Source organism: Triplophysa dalaica, chromosome 5 (genome assembly GCF_015846415.1).
Source record: "Triplophysa dalaica isolate WHDGS20190420 chromosome 5, ASM1584641v1, whole genome shotgun sequence".
Lineage (NCBI taxonomy): Eukaryota > Metazoa > Chordata > Actinopteri > Cypriniformes > Nemacheilidae > Triplophysa > Triplophysa dalaica.
The window spans coordinates 13,228,143-13,251,569 of NC_079546.1; the positions used below are offsets into that span (position 1 = coordinate 13,228,143).

Genomic DNA, 23,427 nt, shown 5'->3' on the forward strand with positions numbered 1-23,427 from the left:
ATTCAATAGGTGGTAATACAAAGTTACTAGTTTCCACAAAAGCCAGAGCAAAACCTGTTGAAAGACATACAGAGTTTTTTTTCATTTGCCTGTCCAGTATTCACAGAAGAGATAGGTTTTAAGTAGTTTTTTTATGTTATGAGATATGTGGTTGACCGGACTGAGTTAGGAAGTATTTTTTGAATTTTCACCACTTTAAGTTGTTTACAGTTGTTGTTGACGAAAAATAGCCTTTCAATTTTCAACCTAGTAATAATAAATGCAGATATGTATCGTGTGATCTCTTTTACATGTATTAGTATTAGTATTTACTCTAGTATTTAGTGTAAATAAATGTTCAAATTAAGACTAAAATAAACTCTTGTACACGGACCCGTCTGTGGGGGGCTTGGGGGTAGCCTCCAAAAATGTCCATGCCCAAAAATGTGAAAATTCTGCATGCAATGAACTATGATGAATGATAAATGCTTAAATTGTTAGCCAGCAAGAATACCTGACTGCCTCCTAGCCAAACCATTCCATAATAGAGGGCAACATTTTCGTCTGAAAGTGGCTACTTCTTTTTATCCTTAGCCTAAAATTAAAGGCAAAGTCATTATGAAAATTCAGAAATTCACAAGATTTTTATCTTTAGGTTACACTGCTGTCATTTCTCATCGACACTGAAGTCACCTTCCTAGACTTTATCAAGGGCGGGTAAGTGATGTTTTACTCAACAGTTAACACTTCCTTTATAATCAGCCTATAAAGCAAACCAGTACCCCACACACAACATGCCTGTGGGGCAGTAAAACATAAATACATATACAAACACTTCGCAAGCCCGGTCCTCTCTCTTCGACGGTCTGGTCGCTCGTTCCTTTTATATGCTCCCAATCTCCTATGTGATTCGAGCCCGGTGTGCGCACAGCTGGCGCTCATTAACAATTACTCACCGGACTCGAACCACGGTCTCGCCCCGCCTACTCTACTACAAGTCCATTCTTGGTAGATGATAGATGAGGCTGTGTTGCTAATCTTAGCGCAGGTGTTTGAGCCGTCGGTTTTTGCGTGTGATGAAAAGTGAACTATGCCGCCTGTCATTCTTTGAAGGGTGGGCAGGGTGCATCCATGCATGGCAGATCGCACGCCCACGTTGAGCGACTCTTTTCATTATGGAGGTAAAAAGGAGGCTTCAGTCACCTCTGCTCTGACACAACACTACCAGTCATCCATTTTAATAACGTCGCCATCCTTTTAGACTGAGATGTTTTTTGGCGAAAGGTCATTGCACTCAAGCTGGATTTGTCCACGCCTCGGCAATACAGTTGGCATGTGTCTCACTTCCTGTAACTCTACTAGATTGCCTAAATCATCCTGTATTGATATCATTCAGTTTGAAATGATATCAAGGAAATTGAATCTGAAAGCAAATCATTGATATCTGAAGGCAGAACTGAAGCGTGATGAATCAATTGACGACAGAGATCTTGTACCTTATGTCAATATATAACACATGCCCAAATGCACATGGATGCTATTTGTAAAGTGATTTTTCTCAGCTGTAATGGCTGATTTTTCCGGTGTGTGTTATTGTGTGAACGGCTAGAGTGGAAAGTTGTGTTGGGCTGTAAATGGATTTTTGTCGAGAACATTACGTAATGCCAGTCTTGTTTGCAGTTTCCCTATTTATGCACATTCTCCTCTGCCGGTATAAAAGCTTTGTTGCACCTGTTGGCTGTCGCAGTTTGAAGCACTGTTAGTGTAATTCTGTTTGACAGTTTTTGTGCTGTAGCCTACAGCATAATCCTCCAGCTAACCGTAAGCACAATTACCAATTTGGGGAGTTTGGAGAGTTTAAAGTTGGTACGCTAAAGCTATGTTACTAGCTTAAAACCATATTCAATTTTTTTAATTTTAATTGAACGGGGAGTGTGTGAATATGACAAGACTAAAACCGTCTTGTTGGGAAAGAAGCTGTTATTAGTTCAGATCTGTCCAAACCTTTGTTACTTAGTCTAAAATGAATAATGTAAGCTTGGGTTGTTATTGAGCTGGAGACAGGACGAGTGAGATTTGTCTTGTTAATTTAAAATAAAAAATATTTTTGCATAAATTTCAATCTGGACATTTCTATGCCCCCAAATATGACACGCCAGAAAGCAAAACGGGAAGGTCTGGCTATGTGAGATTACAATGTAACTGTTGTAATATATAATATTTTCATAGTAAATATTTACTATTCTTACGTAAAACCTGTAAATATAGATCACAATATATATGGATTTTTTAACAGCTGTTTCACTTGTTTTATAAACTTTCCAATGCATTGTTTTTGTGTTAACTGAAATATCAGTTAAGTTAATGGATAATATTCCTGGCAGAAAACTGTATTTCCACCATTTTTATAGTGTACAGTGCAATGCGGTCATATATGCTCTCAAAACATCTTCAGTGTAATACACAACTTGGATAACTTTTTCATCCGCCCTCTATGGTATGTACTGTATTTCGTTGGCATCCCTGAGCAGTGATTGACATTAGTTTGGAGTGCACCTCATTAGCTGGAGAAGATGAAGAGCGCAGACCTCTAGAGAGACAACCATTGTGATGAACAACAATCCAATCAGTTAATTGGTATTTGGGAGCCCTTGAGGAGAACTTCACAAGCATCTGCATTCGTAAATTACAGCGTTGTGTGTGGAGATATCTCAAAGGACAGCTGTTGTCAGCCATGTTTGCATGTTTGGTGGGAGATTTCGCACTGTTGAGCCATGCTAACAGCTGTCTTTAAATATCAGGGGGAATATCTTCACACATTTAGGATGTATTAGCTCTGTGCTGCTGTTGCATGTTACCTCATTCTAATAATGCTTTTTATTTGGATTGGAATTGGCTAAATCCCTATTACTATTACCAGCAGTAGCTAGTCTCACCTAGCAGACCTTCAGTCTTAATTCAGCGGATCAGGACTTTGGTTTGTTCAGTGTCATGTTTAAGTGCATGAAAGTACAACATTGATGCCTATTCGAATCCCAGTGTTCTGTAGAATTCAACCAGAATTCAACCAGAATTCAACCAATTCAACTGTAGAATTCAACCATAGAATTCATCCATTTAGTGTGCTCTATGTATTAGACATGTCTAAAACTATTAGTAATTGCTAATTCATCAATATTGCATCTTTGACATAATTACTGGACCATAAAATTACAAAGGAGGATACAAAATTTGTCATGTTCCATTGAATGTGTTTTCATGCTCTGCAAAAATCAACATTTTGTTTACTTTGATATAATGCATGTCGTTGTTATTTTCTTTTTCTAAAAGCATTCTAAACAAATCACCATGTGTTATTATTTGCTTGTAATGGTGAGTGTATTTATTTATTCTTGTCATAGAATTATATTATAGTTATATATTGTATTCCATCCCTGAACAACGACTGTAAGTACAAATTATATCACTGATATTTGCGGTATCAAACTGGAGAGCAGCCAAAACGTTTGAGTCACTTAATAAATCATATTTTTCGAAAGTCTCCGTTTTTATAGTCAAAACTCCAACGTAAAAACAACGTTATCAAATTTATCCACTTTGGGGAGCCTTTTTTATAAGCTCCGTTTTCATTGACAAAATTTACATCTCAGTGTGGACGGAAGGCCAAAAATATATATAGAGAAAAAGATATAGACAGAGCCTTAAAAGCACAGCATCAAAACAACCTGTCTAATTCTAAAGATAAGAGAGAGGCTCGAAAATGTTCATGCAAAACTTTGAATAACATTCTTTTTGTTAGTTTTTTTGTCGCATGTTCATAGGTTTTTAAATTTAATGCTGAAGCAGTTTTGACTAAATTGCTTAAGCCCTTGAAGTTCCTCACCTCCAGATGGACAGTGTCCCTTCACCTTTAGTCAACAACATCTGTCCTCTTCCATACTTGTGTCACAACTCATTTCTCTTGCTACTAGCTCATGCATAAAAACCACTTCATCAGCTTTCAGCAGATTTTGGAAAAAGGAAAAACTCAATGTTTAACTTAATTCTTTCAAGCAAAAGTGCAAGCTCTCTTCTACTATGTAGAGAGCTAATTTCTTCTTTTTTTGAGAAAACCTTCAGATTTTTATCTAAATGACATTAAGTTATATTGTTAAGACTTTCATTTCCAAAGATGCTACATTAGAAATGATATACAGTATAACTATAATGTAACGACTATATGACGACTATAAACTAATAAACTCACCTTTACAAAAACTGTACATACAGTAAATCATCAGAATTACATAAAACAATACAAAATGTTTATGTTTGCAGCGCAAAAAATATATATAATAATGACATAATTACCAAAGAACTGTATTTTTAACTCAGATTAATTGTTGTTCTCAAGTTAAATTAGTCACATTTAAACACTTGTTTTAGGCTAAAATAGTTTTACATGCAGTTATATTTCGTAGTCTTGATGATAACCGCTAAAGATAAAGTAAATAGACAGTTAACTAAAAACATTTTGCTTCTTCACTTTTAACAATTTAATTTTACTGTACATCATGGATACATGTGCAATATGCAGTATACCATATGAAATAGCAAATCTTTATAGGACTTCATTTCATTTTTAAATGACATACTGCTTCAAATCCTAGAGGTAAGTTCCTTTGAGATTCAGTCAAATAATGAAAGATGATATTCTTCAGGATATTCTCTGAGCATCCTGAGAGTCCCATCTGTGGCAGAAACAGACCTCATCTTCCAATTTTTCATTTTCTCAGACGGCGAGTTTAGCACCTGCAGTCACACGTAACCACCCCCATTACAAACACTTAGATTGCAGGCACCACAATAAGTTGCCACTGCCACAAAGCTTTTATTTCTGAAGCTGTCATCCCTTAATGGGCAGAATGGATATGGTATTCTGGGGAGGAAGACTATGATCTTTTCCCCTTTAACCTCATGATGAATGTTTTTTCCTCCATTGGAATTGATGGTTAGGTGCCACACACATCAGGGACAGATTGTTGTTTCAATTTGCTTCTGGAAGCATTCGGGATGGCTAGGAATCCCTTAGGGAGAAAATAGAATGAAATTTGTTTGTGTGTGTGTGTGCATGTGAATGTGGTAATGGAACTGTCATGGCCAATGCGTCTTTATAGTCACTGATATTTGATAGAAAGCAAACATTTTCAGAACTTGTCCCTACAATTAACAACTTGTTTATTGGGTTTTGATGGCCAATTGACTGTGGCTCTATGTGTTTTATAGTAAAGCCCTCTGATAAAACTACTTTAGAAATGAATTATTTATTTTTTTAATATTACAGACAAAACCCAAAATATACTATTGCTCAGTAAATTGTGTGCATTACTCTAATCAGTAATACATAAAAATATTGTCCATACATCATATTAAACATATGTTTAATTCTTTGCTATTCCAAGGTGCCATGTTGCTTGGCAACTGTAAATAACCTACAGTTTCCAGCATGTTTACACCAGACACATTGTGTTTTTATAATTAGCATTGTGTTGTACCTAAATCACTACACTGTAACAACACATATGCACCCTTGAACCTTCTAATGTTGTATTATGTAAAGTAAGTAAATATATAAATTGTATAGCAGAAAACCAATTGACACTTTCTGTTGTCACATGGTGAGAAGAACATGCCAGTGAAAATCTCAGTTGCCATGATGATAATTAAAGTGCAATTAATTCCAAAAAAGTCTGTTGAAAGTTATTATATATGATGTCTTGGTCACACTTTATTTTGAGGTCCAATTCTCGCTATTTACAAACCATTAACTACAACTTTTGCCTCAATAAACTCCTAATTTTGTATTTATTGATGTATTTTATGATAGTTGTTAGGTTTAGGTATTGGGTAGCAATAGGTAGAATATGGATATAGAATATGGTCATGCAGAATATGTGCTTTTAAGTACTAATAAATAGCCAATATATTGCATGCTAATAAGCAACTGTTAATAGTGAGGATTGGTCCCTATACTAAAGTGATGCCGATGTCTTTAATATTCACAGCTTCAAATCTGTCTCCAATTGAAAGTTTTCAGTTTGCCAGGAAACCTACACTCTGGACTTTTGTGGACAACATTGCAGCAACTGCCTTCTCCGTTCAGGACATGCACTGTAACATATGGAAAATTGGTCCCTTCCGTTACCAGACTGTTGTCAGCTCTTTGTTTAGGTCCTGGTCATTTCTCAGACAGACTTCTGCTACATGTCCCCTGTAGTGCATCCAAGATGTAGCTGTTCAGTTTGTTTTGAACCTCTGGAAATACTGTCATGTTCACCTCTGCTCAAGTGTCTGCAATAGCTGTCACAATCAATTCAAGTCTATATCTTGCTTGCAATGCTACTTCTGATTGATGCTTCATCAAACTGGGCGTACCAGACCAGCTGATATGATAGTATCTGGATTTCTTTTAATTATTATAAAAATGTAGGATTGTTAGAATAGAATTTTTTAAGTGTTTCCTGTTTGTCATTTCACATTTACTTAAGATCTTGTGCACAGCTACATTTGCAGTATATGTCATATATATGATATAAATAAGAACTCACCAACACTTTTTTTTTGTGTCAAAAAATTAACCATAACTACCTGTCATGAATGCTCATGGACATGGCGTGGGAACCCAAGTGCAGGCAGACACAGACGGTAACAGATATTTATTATACAATTAACAGGACTAAACGAACAGGCGGGGGGCACGGTGGCTTAGTGGTTAGCACGTTCGCCTCACACCTCCAGGGTTGGGGGTTCGATTCCCGCTTCCGACTTGTGTGTGTGGAGTTTGCATGTTCTCCCCGTGCCTCGGGGGTTTCCTCCGGGTACTCCGGTTTCCTCCCCTGGTCCAAAGACATGCATGGTAGGTTGATTGGCATCTCTGGAAAAATTGTCCGTAGGCTGTGAGTGTGTGAGTGTGTGAGTGAGTGAATGAGTGAGTGTGTGTGCCCTGCGATGGGTTGGCACTCCATCCAGGGTGTATCCTGCCTTGATGCCCAAAGACTCCTGAGATAGGCGCAGGCTCCCCGTGACCCGAGGTAGTTCGGATAAGCGGTAGAAAATGGATGGATGGAAACGAACAGGCAAAACAAAAACCCACGAGGGGGAAAACAGGACAGAAATATATAAACTTTAAGAACAAACACTGACTGACTAAACTATAAAACAAACACTTGGTACAAACACTAAACTAACACTTACTTAGACAAGGGAGACAGGAACACGGGAGACAAGGAACTTGGAACAGTAAGACTTTTACAGGTACAGGACCAACTCAACTCAACTTTATTTATATAGCGCTTTTTACAATTTTCATTGTTACAAAGCAGTTGTACATGAGACACATTTAATACAAGTATGAATTCTAAAGCAGCCCCCCCGGCCAGGCAGATAGTGCAAAACAATATGCAAACGGTGGTGAGGAACCCAAAACTCCCATCGAGAAAAAAACCTCAGGGGAACCCAGGACCAGTACAGCAAACAATTCACGAGCACAGGACAATGAAACATGAGGACTCTTTATAGGGGAGACAGACACAGGATCATAACGAGCAACAGGTGCTGGGGATTAGCACTAAGGAGAGGCTGACGAGGAACGTGATGCAGGGAACAATGACGAGACACGAGAAAGAACTATGTCTTTCTCACATAAAACCATCAGGCAATGCCATGGCTCCACTTGAGACAGGGATAAAACATGACATGGTAGTGGAACCATGACACTACCCTTTGATTCAGCCTTTTTACACCATGTTTTTTACTGGCCTCATCCAGCCATCTTTCAAAAAAGTTTCCTGTGGGTGGCACAAATTTTGAGTTGCAAAAAGTGTTAACTAACTAAAGGCAGTTTCTGCAGAGACAGGCAGTAATTGGAATAGTTCAACTGTAATAGGCAAATTATATATAATTAATAGCAGTTCACCTCCCCAAGTTGTGTGCCTTTCATAACTGCTGTGAATAATACCAAAATGTCCAAAAGAACAGTCCTCAGAACGGAGTGTGCCAGCTTAGGTGCGGTTTTCACACCAGACATACTATAAATAAATCCTGACATCTCCAGTCTGAAAGCACCCTAATGTCTTTTTAGTACAGCCTATTACTTATGTTACAATAGATGCAAATACAAAGTCATATAGTTTACCTGTTTTCATTCTGTACCTTGTGGTAAAGTCTGTGATGGCATGACCGCTAGCATAGCTTTCTGTACAAAGGTTTTATTTCGCGAATGTTTTTTTTTCAGAAGGTGTAGAGTATTTGGATGATGGATATTGAGTAGGGTGTACTGTGACATGTAGTTAAAAATGAATTGAATTCTGACTACGTGCAGAGAATGTAGTCAACATGAGAAGCAAAGATTTAACAGAGATAATACATGAACATTCTCCAACTTGGTATGACTTTAAATAGGCAAGAATTTCAGGCTTGGTACACTTTGTTTATCTTTGTTGGTCGTTATTGTTGTCGTTGGAACCATCTTCAAACATTGTTGTGCATTTAAGCAGATTTGAACGATTTGACATTAGTTGACATTGGCTAATTGACATTTAAAGAATGTATTTTGTGTTTGTGTTTTAACCTAGGTAATGTGAGTAATTTAATAAGAGGAGACAGAGCGGTATTTAAAGCATTAGTTTGCTGTGTGTATTAGAGTGTCTCCCAGCAAACATAAACACACACACAACACACCGCACTAATGTATCCAGTCTATCTATTCCCCTTGCACTATAACGAAGAGAAACATACAAGATTAAAGATTATGACATACACACAGTTTCAACCAACTAGAATAGTCACAACCAGCCAATACAGTGAGTATGTTCAACACGTGTACTAGCAATACTGATCACTTTAGAAACCTATTTATTGCCATGTTTGCCATTATCTCCATAAATACTTTTTACTTTTTATTCCTGTTTATCTATACTGTTTACTTTTTATTTATTTATACATACATATGTATGTATATTTTGTTAATTTAGCCTTGCAGTCTACAGTATAGTATTGTGTCTTGTCTATAGTCTTAGTAGAAGCCTTCACGAATGTTTTTCATTGTACCTTTTACTTATACAATATGGAAATAAATGACTTGGACTACACAGGGAAAAATACGCCAAATAGGCCTGCTGTTTTGTCAAAACTCATTACGTTTATTATTTTTCATTAGTGCTTTATCAAACCTTGCTCAAAATCCTGTCCTTCTGTGGATATTTATAAGCTCTGTCCCAGTCTTGTGCATTCCAAACCCTTGCTATCTACTCATTTAGACATCTACATACATTTCAGATTTCAGAGTTTTGAAGATTTAGATAAAATAGTATTTTAAGATAAAATATGTTACATATTATTTTACTTTAATGTAATTTAATTAATAGTCATACACTTCTTGAGCTTCTCCTAAATGATGGCAAAATTTCGTTTTCTGAAACTTTCAATTATTTTTTTCTGAATTTATAACCTTGAAAGCTTCTCAATGAGTTCACTTTTATTGTGCCTGGAGCTTTTTGATGTCCACAAGATTGAAGTATTACTAAAATAACCATTATCTGTCTCTGTCTCTTTGTTGTGCAGGACTCAGATTAATTTCACAGTGGCGATTGATTTCACGGCTTCTAATGGTGAGTGCCGCCGACAGCTCAGGACTGCGGGGAATTATTGAAATATATGCAAATGGGAATGAAAAAGAGCCAGTAATAGCCACCCTCTATTATAATGAGTGAGATTTAAAATAATAAAGAGCTTTGATCTGTGTGATTATATTGAGAGGCCTGCCTTTTACATTCATTTGCTCAGGCAAGGGGGATACCAAAAAACTCATCTAAATTACAAGGCAACCTGTACCAATTCTATTTTTGTTAGATTTCATTATTGCACCTCTGAATTTATTATATCATGACACTCTCAGAACATTAGGGCCAGATAGCAGAAACATTTTCTTGAATATCTAAAAGCTGTTATAATTTTTTGTTCAGACTTTTTTCAAAGTTTATTGCTTTCTAACTGATTTAATACACAAGTTAAGTAATTTAATGTGGCTTGCAGGCTGTACACAAACTATTTTAAATTATATTATAATTTGCATTATTATTATTTTATTCATAATAGTGTACTTTGTACTTGTAGTTGCAATATACAGTACACATGTCCTGTTAATATACGATAAAATATTATTAATAATTATAATATAAAATAGCATAAGAGAGATTTATATTCATTGTTAGTTTTTCCCCAAATTATTTGCTCTCACAATACACATTGACGGTTTGTTTGTCAGCTACCCATTGTCATCCACTGTACCAGATGACAAAATAAACATACATAACATTTTATTGAATCATATTTTAACGGAAAATGAACCAAAAATATTGATTGGTGATGTGTTGACATTTTTGTCCATGCACTTTAGACTTTAAAAAAGTGTTTCTTCACCTTTTGCAACAACCACATGCAAACTACGCGATTACATTTTGCCCCTTTCAGACATATATTGGATGAGTTGCTTCATATGAATATCTCTTAGTATATTTCCACTATAAGCAAAGCATTTCGCACATCGTTGCTTAAATATGTATGGTTATACCTATAATAACTACACTGCATTAGTATGTGTGCTATCATGCGATACATTCTTCCAATGATTTCCAACATTCTATTTTAAGTCTGGCTGCAATTATTTATGAAATATAATGGACTAAGTTTTCTTCTTTGTCAGATGGTTTAGTTAAAAGTACATATTTCCTTTTACACTGTTCCCAGGCAACCCAGCCCAGCCCACCTCTCTCCATTACATGACTCCATATCAGCTCAACGCCTACGCCATGGCGCTAAAAGCGGTGGGGGAGATCATACAAGACTATGACAGCGACAAGATGTTCCCTGCTCTAGGTTTCGGAGCTAAATTGCCTCCTGATGGGAGAGTATCCCATGAGTTTGCCCTAGTAAGTAAAAATACAAACCATCAAACACCGTGTCAACCAGGGGCAACCACCTTATGCACAACATTCAGAACAATGTAGCTGCTTACTGAATCATTATCTCACCCAATTTGTTCAAAACCCAAATTCATTTAGGAGAGAAACACATCAAAAAGGGAGATGTAAGTTTTCATATAAACGTTAATGTGCATGTAACATTCCTTATGACACAACGTTGCTACTGTTTGAAAAATAGGTATTATTGAGATAATTCATTAGGGAAAGTACTTGCATTTGTCGTGTAGACCAGGTAAAAGAACGCAATATTTTTTCAGCCATCACAAAATATATGCATTTATCGTAAGCATGGGCGGAAAGAACACAGGGATCATGTAGCAGAAGTAGTTGGGATGTTTGATTTTTTTTCAGCAGCTAAAATAATGATGCTGTTTCTTTCATGTTAGCTTTCATACAATTTTAAATTGTTTCTGTGTATCAGAATGGAAACCCTCAGAACCCGTATTGCAATGGCATTGATGGAGTAATGGAGGCGTATTACCAGAGTCTTAAATCTGTCCAGCTCTACGGTCCAACCAACTTCTCACCTGTCATCAACCATGTTGCCAGGTATGAAATTCATTCAGAAACAATTTGCAATATTTTATCCTTTGGTAGGTAAAAGCATTAGTAATCTTGAGATTTAAACCAAAAAGGTTCTTCTCAATATTCTATATAGAATTTACTTATTAACATATTTGGCAGACACTTTTACTCAAAGCAGCTGTACCACAGTCAATACTTCGACTGTTTAACTGTTATCTGAGAATGAAACCCAGATCATTGGCCTTTGTAGCACCATGTTCTAGCAATTGAGCTACAGGAATACTTTGTAACCTCTGTTGATCCTCTGTTGATGTGATGATAGGAGAATGTTAACGGTCCATCACAAGTGTGACACTATGGCATGAAAATTAGATCAGTGTCACACTATGAACAAGAGCTTTGAATGTCAGGGTATCCCATAGGCATGCATGACAGATCTTAGACGGCTCAAGGTAAAAAATAAAATAAATCTGGGAGCTTACACTTTACTTCTTACAAGTAAGTGCTTAGCTGACCTCCATTAAAATCTGAAATCCATGACCGGCCATCCATGATAGTATCTATGACTTGAACTCTCTTAAAGGTAAGGCCAATGTACTTGGCCAAGGTGTATCATAACAGAAATCAGTCCAGATAAAATCAATATGCTTTATATATTTACATTTTTCGCATTTGGCAGAAGCTTTTATCCAGAGCGACTTATATTGCATTGTATTTGACATTTATTTCTGACTATGTGCAATCCTCTGGGATCGAAACCATGACCTTGGCATTGCTACTCCCATGCTCTAACCACTGAGACAGATATGTATATATGTATACATATGTACATATAGGTTGTATACATTATACAAAAATTTAGAAGTAATACATTAGTCATTTTATAATGATATAATAAGACATTTACCCCAAAATAAAACTGAATTTACTGTATGCATCATCGTGTAATTCTAAACCTGTATAACGTCGAAAGGCAGAATGGCTTAATTGAAATCATTGATGCCATAATTGCATAAAATTGGCATAAAAATGGCAAACTATAATAAAAACTATACTAGAATGTTTTCTAAAAGTCATCTGAAGCCATAAATTTTTTTGTATAAGGTCAAATCCAAATTTATTCAAGGAAAATCTTGCCTTGGATTGAGCGCAGAAGATGGTCAGAATGCTCATTACTGAAGTGGCAGCATACAGCAGGTGGAATTTGATCCCATTTGACAGCCACATACCCAAAAAAGCTTAGAAAAACCCTACATTGTGGTCTAGAGGCCATTTCTTGTGCAAATAGAGCGTTTCACAATAGCATAAGTCAGTCTAAAATTGCAGAAGGACACAGCTTGTGGTTTGATAAGAACCTGAGCACAAATGCCTCTTTCAGCTGTAATACAAGATTTGATTCATTATGTTTCATTTGCAGCACAAAGTGCCTAGGCTCATTTCAGCCTCTATGTAATATGGTGCCTGTTACGGTGTAAAAAACATTCAGTAACAATATCTAGCTTGTGTATTACATTTGTTGTGAAAATGCAATTGGAAAAGGAAAGTATGATGTTCCCCAGCATACTCTAATATTTTTTTTACCTGTCTTTTACATATTGCACTGCATTAAATTACATTTTAGCATTAGAGGAAATCTTAAATAAAGGGAAATGTACAGGTAATTTTCTGCCAGAACTTTATCCAGGGTTTTTTGGGGGGATTTTGTGTACAATGTGTGGTTTCCACAAATTTTGGGGCATTAGGGTTATTCTGATTCAGTGCATGAAAGCCTTTAGATGATTTAGACGAAGGAAATAGCTGCTCATTCCAATGACCTTGATTATCAAGACATACAGGGCTGTCAAAATATGATCTCATTTGCAGGGATTCATACATAAAGTGCATGTAGTTCTAACACATGTCCAGTATTACATCATAATACCAGAGGTTACTGTATGTAACTTATGTGATACTACAGTATAGTATATCTGTAGAAACCATTAGGATATTTCAGCTGATATAGCCTTTTATTTGCCAGGTTCCTGGAGAATACATTTACATGTATCTATTTAGTAACCCTTTTTTTCTAAGTTATAAGCTTTTCAACTAGTCAACTAAGATTTGCATTTACATTTACATTTAGTCATTTAACAGATGCTTTTATCCAAAGCGACTTACAAAGAGTTAGGGAGCAACAAGCGATATGTCATACAGGAGCCATAATACATTAGATGCCAATACAAAGTTACTGGTTTCAACAAAAGCTAGACCACTACCTGTTGAGAGAAAGGGTTAGTGTTTTTTTTTTTAGACATCTGTCTAAAATGACAATAGTAAATAAAAAGAATTATTAAACCATTTATTTATTTTATCACACTATATATATAATATTGTATTTGTATATTGTCTATTGTTTAGAAGAATGTCTGTCATATCTGTTGTGCCTGTGCACTTTATCTGTTTCACTGTGGGTGAATGAGGAAACGTCCTCTCGAATCTTTGTATGTCTGGTGCATGTGAAGAATTGACGATAAAGTCATGAAGTCGCCAACACTAGAACGTTCTGAATTTTCAAATTGTAATTAAGAGATCTTAGTGGACATGAAAGCTTTCTACAAGTTAGAATCTCAAATGATAATTCTGACATGGCGTGAATTCACCTAAATATATGCTCTACTTGCCAAGCATACACAATGCATTAGTTTAACTATAATTAGACTAAAAAAAAACATTCCTGTACTTATTTTCCTGGCCTGGAAATTTACAAGAGGGTTTAATTTTTTTTTAAGTTGAATTATCAATCTTTTAAAATATTGAGGCTTATTTGTATGTTGCCGTTTATATTTCGTATGACATATTTCTGTGGTTTTTTCTACATGTGTTATGATATTTATAAATTGGCCTTTTTTACTACAAACGGCTCTTCAGACCTCTCCATATTCACAAATCCCATATTAAACCCACACTAATTAATGTGGTTTAAAGTGAACCACAGGTGTGGACTGACACTTCCACACAGTGTATCTAATTATGCATTCATTTCATGGATTTTCTGGGATGTGGAGGAAAGGACATTCCATCAAGTCATTATCACCCCACTGTTCCAAACACACACACACAGTCACTGTGGTGTCCACTCAGCAGCGCAGAAGTCAGAGCTGTCACATTGCACTGCTCTAATCTCTGTGTGTATTTGTGGTCGGTCGCACCCACGCTGTTTAATAATAAACTGTTTTTATATTGCTCTTTCAAAGCTAACATTTATGAAACTAGCAGTTTTCCTGGTTTCTCAGCTTTGAACATTGTTTCTGTTTTTCTGGGTTACTGGAGAAAGTGAAAAATAATTGCTTGAAAATTCGAAACTTCAACTTTAAAGTGATGTAGCTGTTTTAAAAGATGTACAATTTTGTCCACCAACTTTAAATAAGCAAACATCAATAGAATTTATGTCGCGCGAATGCCATAATATTTACGACAAATAGGAGATAAATTAATTTGGTTTTATTCAAGTTCACATCTTGATTTCAGTTCTGTATAAACGTATTAAATACGTCTTTCTCTGGCAATTTTTTATCAGTGTGCACCATTAAATAAGAATCCCACTGTGAAAATTTTTTGAACTCGTTCACATGTGACTGTGTCTCGAAAACAAGAATCTGTAAAGTTTGTTTCTCTTTTATGTATAGTTAATAAGTTTGGCCACACTTCAGTGTAGGGGGCAAGTCTCACTGTTAACAAACCATTAACTACGACTTATTCCCCAATAAACTCTGAAATTGGTGCTTATTAATAGTTAGTAAGGTAGTTGTTAGGTTAAGATATTGGGTAGGATTAGGGAGGTAGAGTATGGTTATGCAGAATTTATGCTTTATAAGTACTAGTAAACAGCCAATATGCCAATAATAGGCATGCTAATAACTAGTTAATAATGAGAATTGCCCCTATACTGAAGTGTTATCAAAAGTTTGATAAAAAACATATAAATGGATAGTTTTTGATTTAGTGTCTATCCAAATGCTAAAATATACACAGAAACACAGAAATATCATTGGATATATTTTTTGATACAGTACACTATCAGAAAAGGTTTAGAACTGTACCTTTTCTGTCGCAGGTTGGTCCTCTTAAAGATTCCGTTTTTACCTTTTTGGGTGTTGTACCTTTTTTAGTTACATTATTGTATTAAGAACCTGTTGTGTATCAGTTAAATATAAGGGGTACAAAGCATTTAACTGTACCTTTAAAGGTAATCAATATGTACAACATTATACTATGTTTGATATCTCTGTAAAGGCACAGACAATAGAGAAGTTTATTGAATCAACAGACAGACTGTGCTGACCATAAATGCTTTTATATCCGGTTATTGTCCAGTTTATTTACCTCGTAATCAGATGGAAATAATAGTAAAACAATGAATGAAGTTAAGCAATGTGCAGGCTTTTGGTATACTGTATATAGTGCAGTAATGAAAGGTTTAATAAATACACTGATGTTTTCTGTTCTGCAGATACGCTGCGTCAGTAAAGGACGGATCTCAGTACTTCATCCTGCTCATCATCACAGATGGAGTAATATCAGATATGGCCCAGACAAAGGAGTCCATTGTTAATGTGGGTGTCTAATAAGATGCATTCTTGATATAATATAGAAATTGTATAAGGATGCTCACTGAGGGGCTAAACTGTTTCAGCTCATGTTATTTTAGTGCAAAAAACAGCTTCTCGTTCATGAAGCACCCGCTTTCCAGCTTTAGTCAGGAGCTAAACGTTAAATGCTTTTGTAAGAAAGTAAATCAAATAATACTATATATGCATGTACAGCAGGATTCAATACAGTATATGAAATTGCCTATATTTTGATAAAGCAGAAGGTGAAGTCATCACCTGTTCATTTTAACAGGCTGATTATTTCAATATTATTTTGTATTTGTTTTCCTCAAGGCTGCATGTCTTCCCATGTCAATTATTATTGTTGGGGTCGGACCGGCTGAGTTTGATGGTGAGTAAAAGAGCAGCCTTTCAGGCATTTTAAACAGCAATGTTTTTTATTTTATTTTAGAATTTGCATGTTGTATCTAGATGTAATATTTTTGTTTGGTTGTGGTGCTAGTGTGGACCTGAACTTGGAGTAGATTGTGTGCTGTAGGGTAAATCCGTTTTCTCTGACAGTAATGCAGTTCTGGGGTGTGTTTTCCAAAAGCATCGTTAGCCAACTTTGGTTGCAAGTTCCGTCATTTCAGCATAGTTCACAATTTAAGCGTTTCCCGAAACCATCGTTCGAACGATCAATCGCAAGCAGCATATCAAAGTTGCGTGGTTGGAACTACAGGTCTAGAACTGTGGTTAGAAGTATAGTTCCTTGATATTACGACATGTTGCAAAGTAAGCAAGCAACATGTAGTGCATTTTATATCCATCATTCTAAAAATATACAAATCGATTATACAACCGATTAAAATAATAAATCCGATTAATCACGATTAATCACAGATAACATTTATGTTTTAAAACTGCTCTAGGCAGTATTGACGCTCACGCCTTCTTCCCATTTTCACAACTCTTTGCATTCGTTTAGGATTTTAGTTAACATGTTGAAATCTTTGCGGCATTCTGGCATAATCTTATGTGGTCTTGTTCATCCGAGCATGAAAGACAACTTAATACTGATGGGCTGTCTGACAGAGATTCACTGATGCAGCATTTAGCCTGTGACTGTATATACACCAGACTGGACTGCTGTCGCATTGTGCGTTGTACCGCATCCCACAGCTAGAAGCTGTCTATCTACACAGAACGCGTCAAAGCAATTTAGTTTAAAATCGCTTAAATGGTTTAAAGGCCTTAACAGGAATAAAACAGGATTATATAATGTAACGTTAGACAAAGGATGACCAAATAAATAAATAAATCTCATGAGTTAACGCTGACAGTCCTACATAAAATAAATATTCACACTTATTGCAAACACACTAACTCACATACACAGTTTCCATGTGAGTGGTCATTCATGTTTCTGTGTTTGTCTCAGCCATGATTGAGCTGGATGGAGATGAAGTGAGGATTTCGTCAAGAGGCAGATTTGCTGAAAGAGACATTGTTCAGGTAAAACAAGCGTCTGCAGTATGTGTGCTTTTTTAGAATACAAATATGAATGTACAGATGCAAAATAAAAACATGTCAGTATACAGTACAGACCATTTTGCAAGACGTAAATAACAACACCGGTCCAAAAGCACTTCCTTTTTTGTTTTTTAACACTACACACATTCAACCAAAATACAGATGTGTAAAAAATATTTTTAATAGTTAAACATTATTAAGTATTAAAAATGAAGCTGAATAACTTAAAAGAAACATACATGAATCATAAGATTCATTATTAATTAGTATTATTAATACTTAAATGTGTAGGAATTGTGGGTAACACTTTTAAAGCCTTATATATAATGCATTATAGAGGGTTATTAAATGGTATGATGCATAATAATCGTTCATAATCTGTGTTTTATTGCAGTACATTTTTTTGTAAAGAATTATAACCACATTTAAAATGCAAAGTGTTACCATGAATTTTTTAATTGTTATATTATGTATTAACTGTAGTTACAATTATTCATGCGACATTAAAATGCATTATAAGGTACTTATGCATTATATTTTATACTTTAAGTAAAGTGTTATTAACGCTTTATTAATATCAATATAATGCATAAAATAAGCAGACCTTAAAAAAGTTTCACCTTAAACTTTACACTTACTGTAGTATGACTATGTAGTAGTGACCAACGGTCACTGCTGATCGTGTTGCCGGATGTTGCTGGCTGTCCATTGAAATGAATGACAATGCCTCTCTTTGGCGCTGACTCTCCATAGAAACGAATGACATTGCCTCACTTTGTCGCTAGGTGTCGCTGGCGGTCTGAACGTGGCATTAGTAGTTTTAACCTGACTTAACCTGCTAGCAAGTATAATATAAAGCAGCTATGTACACAATTTCTCTGCCTCCCTTTCTTCTTATAATTCATCGCAAGGCAGTGTTCATTATTTTCCCAGATCACCCCACGCTTGTAAGGAAGCATGTTAACAGGCAATGTGTATGATCAGCTATCATAGGTGGCTGGGGAGGCTTGTCCAATTAACTATGCCCTCATATAGCCTATACACACAATCCAGCCGATCTTGATTTATGTCAGTAAGCACATTTTTAAAGCTCAGTTATACTTAACTAAATAGTTGTGCGGGGCTCTCAAATGAAGCCATATCTCTTAGAATGATTTGGTCCTCTGTCTCAAAAGCATTTGGCTGATTGGCATGCTGTGTGTTTGATGACTGTGCCCTCATTTCTGGTTAATTGCTCTTTTTAGCATCAGGAATTTCCACAAAAATGCACATGAATGAGAGACCTGCTTCAGATCCTGTTCACCTGATGAAAACCGACATCAAGAGTGTTATGAACAGTAGCATTAAATTAGCTCTACAAAAACACTCCACATATCACTATCTATGCTTCACAAGAATGTGCAAGTTTAACCTAAAAAATGTAAATACTGCATGTACTAGTTTCCTACTGTCTTGTACATAAGATATAACTAAGCTGGGTGAAACATCCATTTTGTCTAGCTCCTGTTTTTTCATGTTCATTTTTCTAATATAACATATCTTTTTTTTCTGCAGTTTGTTCCATTTAGAGACTATATCGACCGCACTGGAAACCACATCCTCAGCATGGCCCGCCTGGCCAAGGACGTTTTGGCTGAGATTCCAGACCAATTCCTGTCTTACATGCGGACCAGAGGCATCAAGCCTTCCCCTGCTCCCCCTCCATACACACCCCCAGGACACCCGCTTCAAACTCAGATCTGAAAGGGGCCCAGGAGCGAGCCTTGCTGCATCTCAGTATCTATTTCTCAATCACTCAGTGATCTGAAGGTTCCCTCAGCTCTATCTGTTCCTTTCTCTTTGCACTATGGGAACTATAGATGGACAACATGCTTAGACAGGGTTCTGAGGGCAGGTTTACTTCCATTAAAGGCGTTCTCTATTAGGATGTCTTTCTCTTTCTGTCTCTGTCTCTCAATGCCTGGTTAACTTGTTTTTGAGGGCAACGTTTGAATTATCTTCTTGGCTGTAGCTTAATGAAGGAAAAACAGGCAGGTGAATGAAGTGAAGGAACGACTAAGAAATGGAGCTGATAGTGTTGCGCCCTGTTTTACAGCAGCCAATAAGCTTCCTCTTCCTCTGAGCAGGAAAAGACTAATCAAATGCCAGTCGCAAATTGTTGTAGATAACTTTTGAAGTAAATTTCTTCCGTCATTTCTTATCTTCTCGCTCTCTCTTTGTTTTCTGAAATCTCACTTAATGTTTACATGTTAATGATTTTCTTACTGTTGGATCTAAATTTTCTAAGTGTCTTCAACACTTTGCCAAGTGAATCCTTGATACGTGTTATCTTTGCCATGGGTGTCAGGTCACAGCAGCCGTTATCGTTGCGATAAATACACATTTCTTGCATGGAAATGGTGTGCAAAGGCATGTGATGCATGTTTCAGAACGTTCACTTTATTTTGGGCCTTTTGTCTTTTTCACAAAACCAACTAGTTTCTTTCTCTTCCTGTTATCTTATATCTTTCTTTTTGATAAATTTTGTATTTTTGCTCTTGGACAATTGCGACAGATGCGCAACTCACTCTGTAAAGAGAACCTCATATGACACATTGTGCTTCTTTATGTTTAAATATGAGCAGCTGCTCTCAAATCAGAGCCCAGTGGACAAAAACAAAGATGCCATTATTATTTCCTGTCTAAAAACATTGTTGAGATGTTTTGTCTTTTTCTATTAATTATAATGTTGTGTTCTTTCAATACCATGAACATTCGTTCATCATATTTAATCATTACCTCGTAGAGTTTCCCAAAGATAGTGATGAAAAAGCACAAAATCTATTTGGAAATCTTACTCCAGGATTTCATTGTGAATATTACCAGATTTGTTTTCATTAATTATATAGTCTAATAGTCTAAGTGCTAAATTATTCAATTTAATGAAAAAAGTTTTATTAAAGGATATTTTCGATCCTTTCATTTTACAAATATGCTGCTATTATCAGGAAAATCAATCCATTTATCAGCATAAGGTATTCAATTATTTTCACTATTTACCCATCTCATTAGTATTTGTGGGTATTTATGCCAAAGGTGTGGTTTCAGTTCTGTTAGCATTTAAAAATAATTATAATCAAATTTGGCCATACAAGGTTAATATTGTGTCCTCCCAAACATATAGAATTTTTGTCCTAAACAAAACCAGCCTTACTACATAGCCACAAATCATGATCATTTTTGTCACTTTAAAGTCTTAATGTAAATAAGAGAAATCTTGTTGACTGATCCGTTATAATTCACTTCATTGAGTTGACGTCTTTGGTTTTGTGTTGGACAATATTTGGGGGCCCAAAACAATACAATTCATCATGTCTTATTACAGTAATACATTGTATCTTATTTGTCTTTGTTATCATGTCATTTATTTTTGTGCTAAAACTTCCACACACAGCAAATGTGAATATTCTAGTATGTAGCAACTAAACATGATTTTTCCCCACAGAACACTAGTGTGGTGAAAAGCTTTGGATAACAGCCTCACGTTGAAAAGGATCATTCCCTTTGTCAGCCATTCTGCATTGACATTCCTATTTGTTCTGCTTTTTCACACATTTCATGATATTCATGAAACATCAACACATACAGAGGCCTTATAACATTGTCTGGACACAAAAAAATGTATTGCATGAGATGAGCAAATTACTAAAGCAAGGGGTGTTTAAAAAAGCACAAAATATGTTTCGTTATTAAAGGGATAACAGAAAGTTACTTTTGCTTGTATGTACCTTACATACATAGTTCATTTGGCATTCTTATGGTAATTTTTTTATTTGATTTCGATTTTGAAATATAATTTACTTTCAGTAATTGTAAAACTCTTTTCAAAAGGAGCGTGACTTATTTTAAACGATATAACAGACTTTCAGAAATATGTTTTAGGCACGTAAATGTTGTAACTCAAACAGAAGCAAGAAAAGTTTTAGTTTAATTAAAAAAATGGAAATAAAAAGCTAAGGTAGCTCAGTGAGTTAGCATATTTCTAACATATCTTTTGAAATGTTGATATCATACTTGTAATTTATCAATAAGAATGCAATGTAAACCAATACAAGCCAAGAAATACCACAAAACCTCGGAATACATTACATCCCTTACTGCTGTGATGTCGTGAAGGAAATGTTTCTAGTAGTTAATGCTTAAAGACAACTGCTAATATAATTAATATCTTCCCAAAATTATGATTCTTTGATCATTTCCTCATCCTCATTTGCTCTGCAGAACAAAAAAGGAAAAAACTTTGAAGAATGTCGTTAACTAAACATCATTGGCCTCCACTGACTTTTAAAACTACTAAGACGTTTCTTTGAACAACATAAGGTTGAATAAATTATGAGAATTTTTATTTACGGGTAGACCTTCCCTTTAATTCTATCTAATATATAAGAATAATTGTGATATAGACCTAAAAATAAACCGCAGAGTAGGAATCGCCTGGCCATACCCTTTTTTCTTGTCTAACAAGAACTTCACAGTGCGTTAAGTAAAGAAACGTGTGAAAAGGCAGCACTTGACCTGGGTGTCCACTTTCTTCTCTGGGAATGCTTTCTCTCAACTGTTGTTGTGATTCAAGTCACCCACAGCCCTGCTCCTTTCTGTATTGTCGGTGCCACAGCAATTGCCATCCACCTGTGAGCATGCACCTGTGTATGTGTGTGTGTGCACGAGTGTGTGGGTGTCAACACGGCAAGCGTTTTTACATTTGTGATTTGACTCACATGAAATTTGTTTACTAAAGATATCCAAATACTATATTGTATGCTCGTCATATCTAAATATTATGTGCACTACGTTTGCATGTACAGTTTTACAAGAGATTCACTTTGTTCTTTAGTTATTGTTAAGAGTGTTTTGGGTACAAAAAATGATAACAGGAAAATAACTGTACAAAATGGCCTTAATATCTCACTGAATTCTTGGAATTGTGTGATGCCTTCAGATATGAATTGATATATATTTTGTGTTGTTGTATAATTGCTTTTTAGTGCATATTATCTTTGCTCATATATAAAAAATCTATTGTAATTTTGGAATCAGTAATTAATCAGAGAAAGCATGGAAGGAGTTCTGATTGTCTAGTAAATAGATATGATGAAATATTATTTCTGTATTGAGTACTAATTTTGGAATAAATATTCTTAATATACACATGGCCTTTATGAGTCTGGCATGATATTGTCTTGTGATTTCTGCATATCACATGAAAACATTGATTCAACTTAAAATAATAATCTATCACAAGCACATTTTTGAATTAAAGCAACAAACAGAGGCTAAAAACCACACAACATAGTCAAGTTTACCTAATGAGCATCAGAACAAAATACTTTTTGTTGGCTGAACTTAAATAGAGAATATAGATTGTGTATTAAAAAATAAACACATTTATTTGTCTTTTATTACAATTGTACGTGTTTTCTGCCCAAACTATGATTAGATAACTGTTAAAACAGTTTGTGTTGAGTGCATCAATACCAGTTGTACTGTTGTGTAATGCACTTACACCATTAAACACAACTTTAAACACACAAACCTCAACCATGGTAACAATCAAACACCATCATTCATTAAAAAAACTCTACACACAACTGATAGGGGGCGATTCACATTTCACGTGTACTGTAGAACCGTGCGGATAACGCAATCCGCACTGCTTTCTTATGCGGTGCGCGTGCATCATTCACGCCTACAAAAACGGGAGGCTTTGTGAGCCTGCTGCGTGTCTACATTTTAAATAAATAAGCCAGCAAGAACTAAAGCAC

The 23,427-nt window shown here is 35.6% G+C and overlaps 1 protein-coding gene across 2 annotated transcripts in view; it reads left to right on the forward strand.

Moving 5' to 3' along the window:
- The window catches only part of LOC130420573 (copine-8), a 98,161-nt gene extending 75,344 nt beyond the window's left edge, over positions 1-22,817 (forward strand). For both annotated transcript variants that reach the window (XM_056747938.1, XM_056747939.1), the window contains exons 13-20: positions 635-696; positions 9,580-9,626; positions 10,765-10,946; positions 11,422-11,549; positions 16,015-16,117; positions 16,448-16,505; positions 17,535-17,608; positions 19,181-22,817. In XM_056747938.1, coding sequence (XP_056603916.1) covers positions 635-696; positions 9,580-9,626; positions 10,765-10,946; positions 11,422-11,549; positions 16,015-16,117; positions 16,448-16,505; positions 17,535-17,608; positions 19,181-19,369 — 843 coding nt within the window. In that variant the 3' untranslated portion in view covers positions 19,370-22,817. The remainder of the gene's footprint in view (positions 1-634; positions 697-9,579; positions 9,627-10,764; positions 10,947-11,421; positions 11,550-16,014; positions 16,118-16,447; positions 16,506-17,534; positions 17,609-19,180) is intronic.
- The last annotated feature ends 610 nt before the right edge of the window (positions 22,818-23,427 follow it).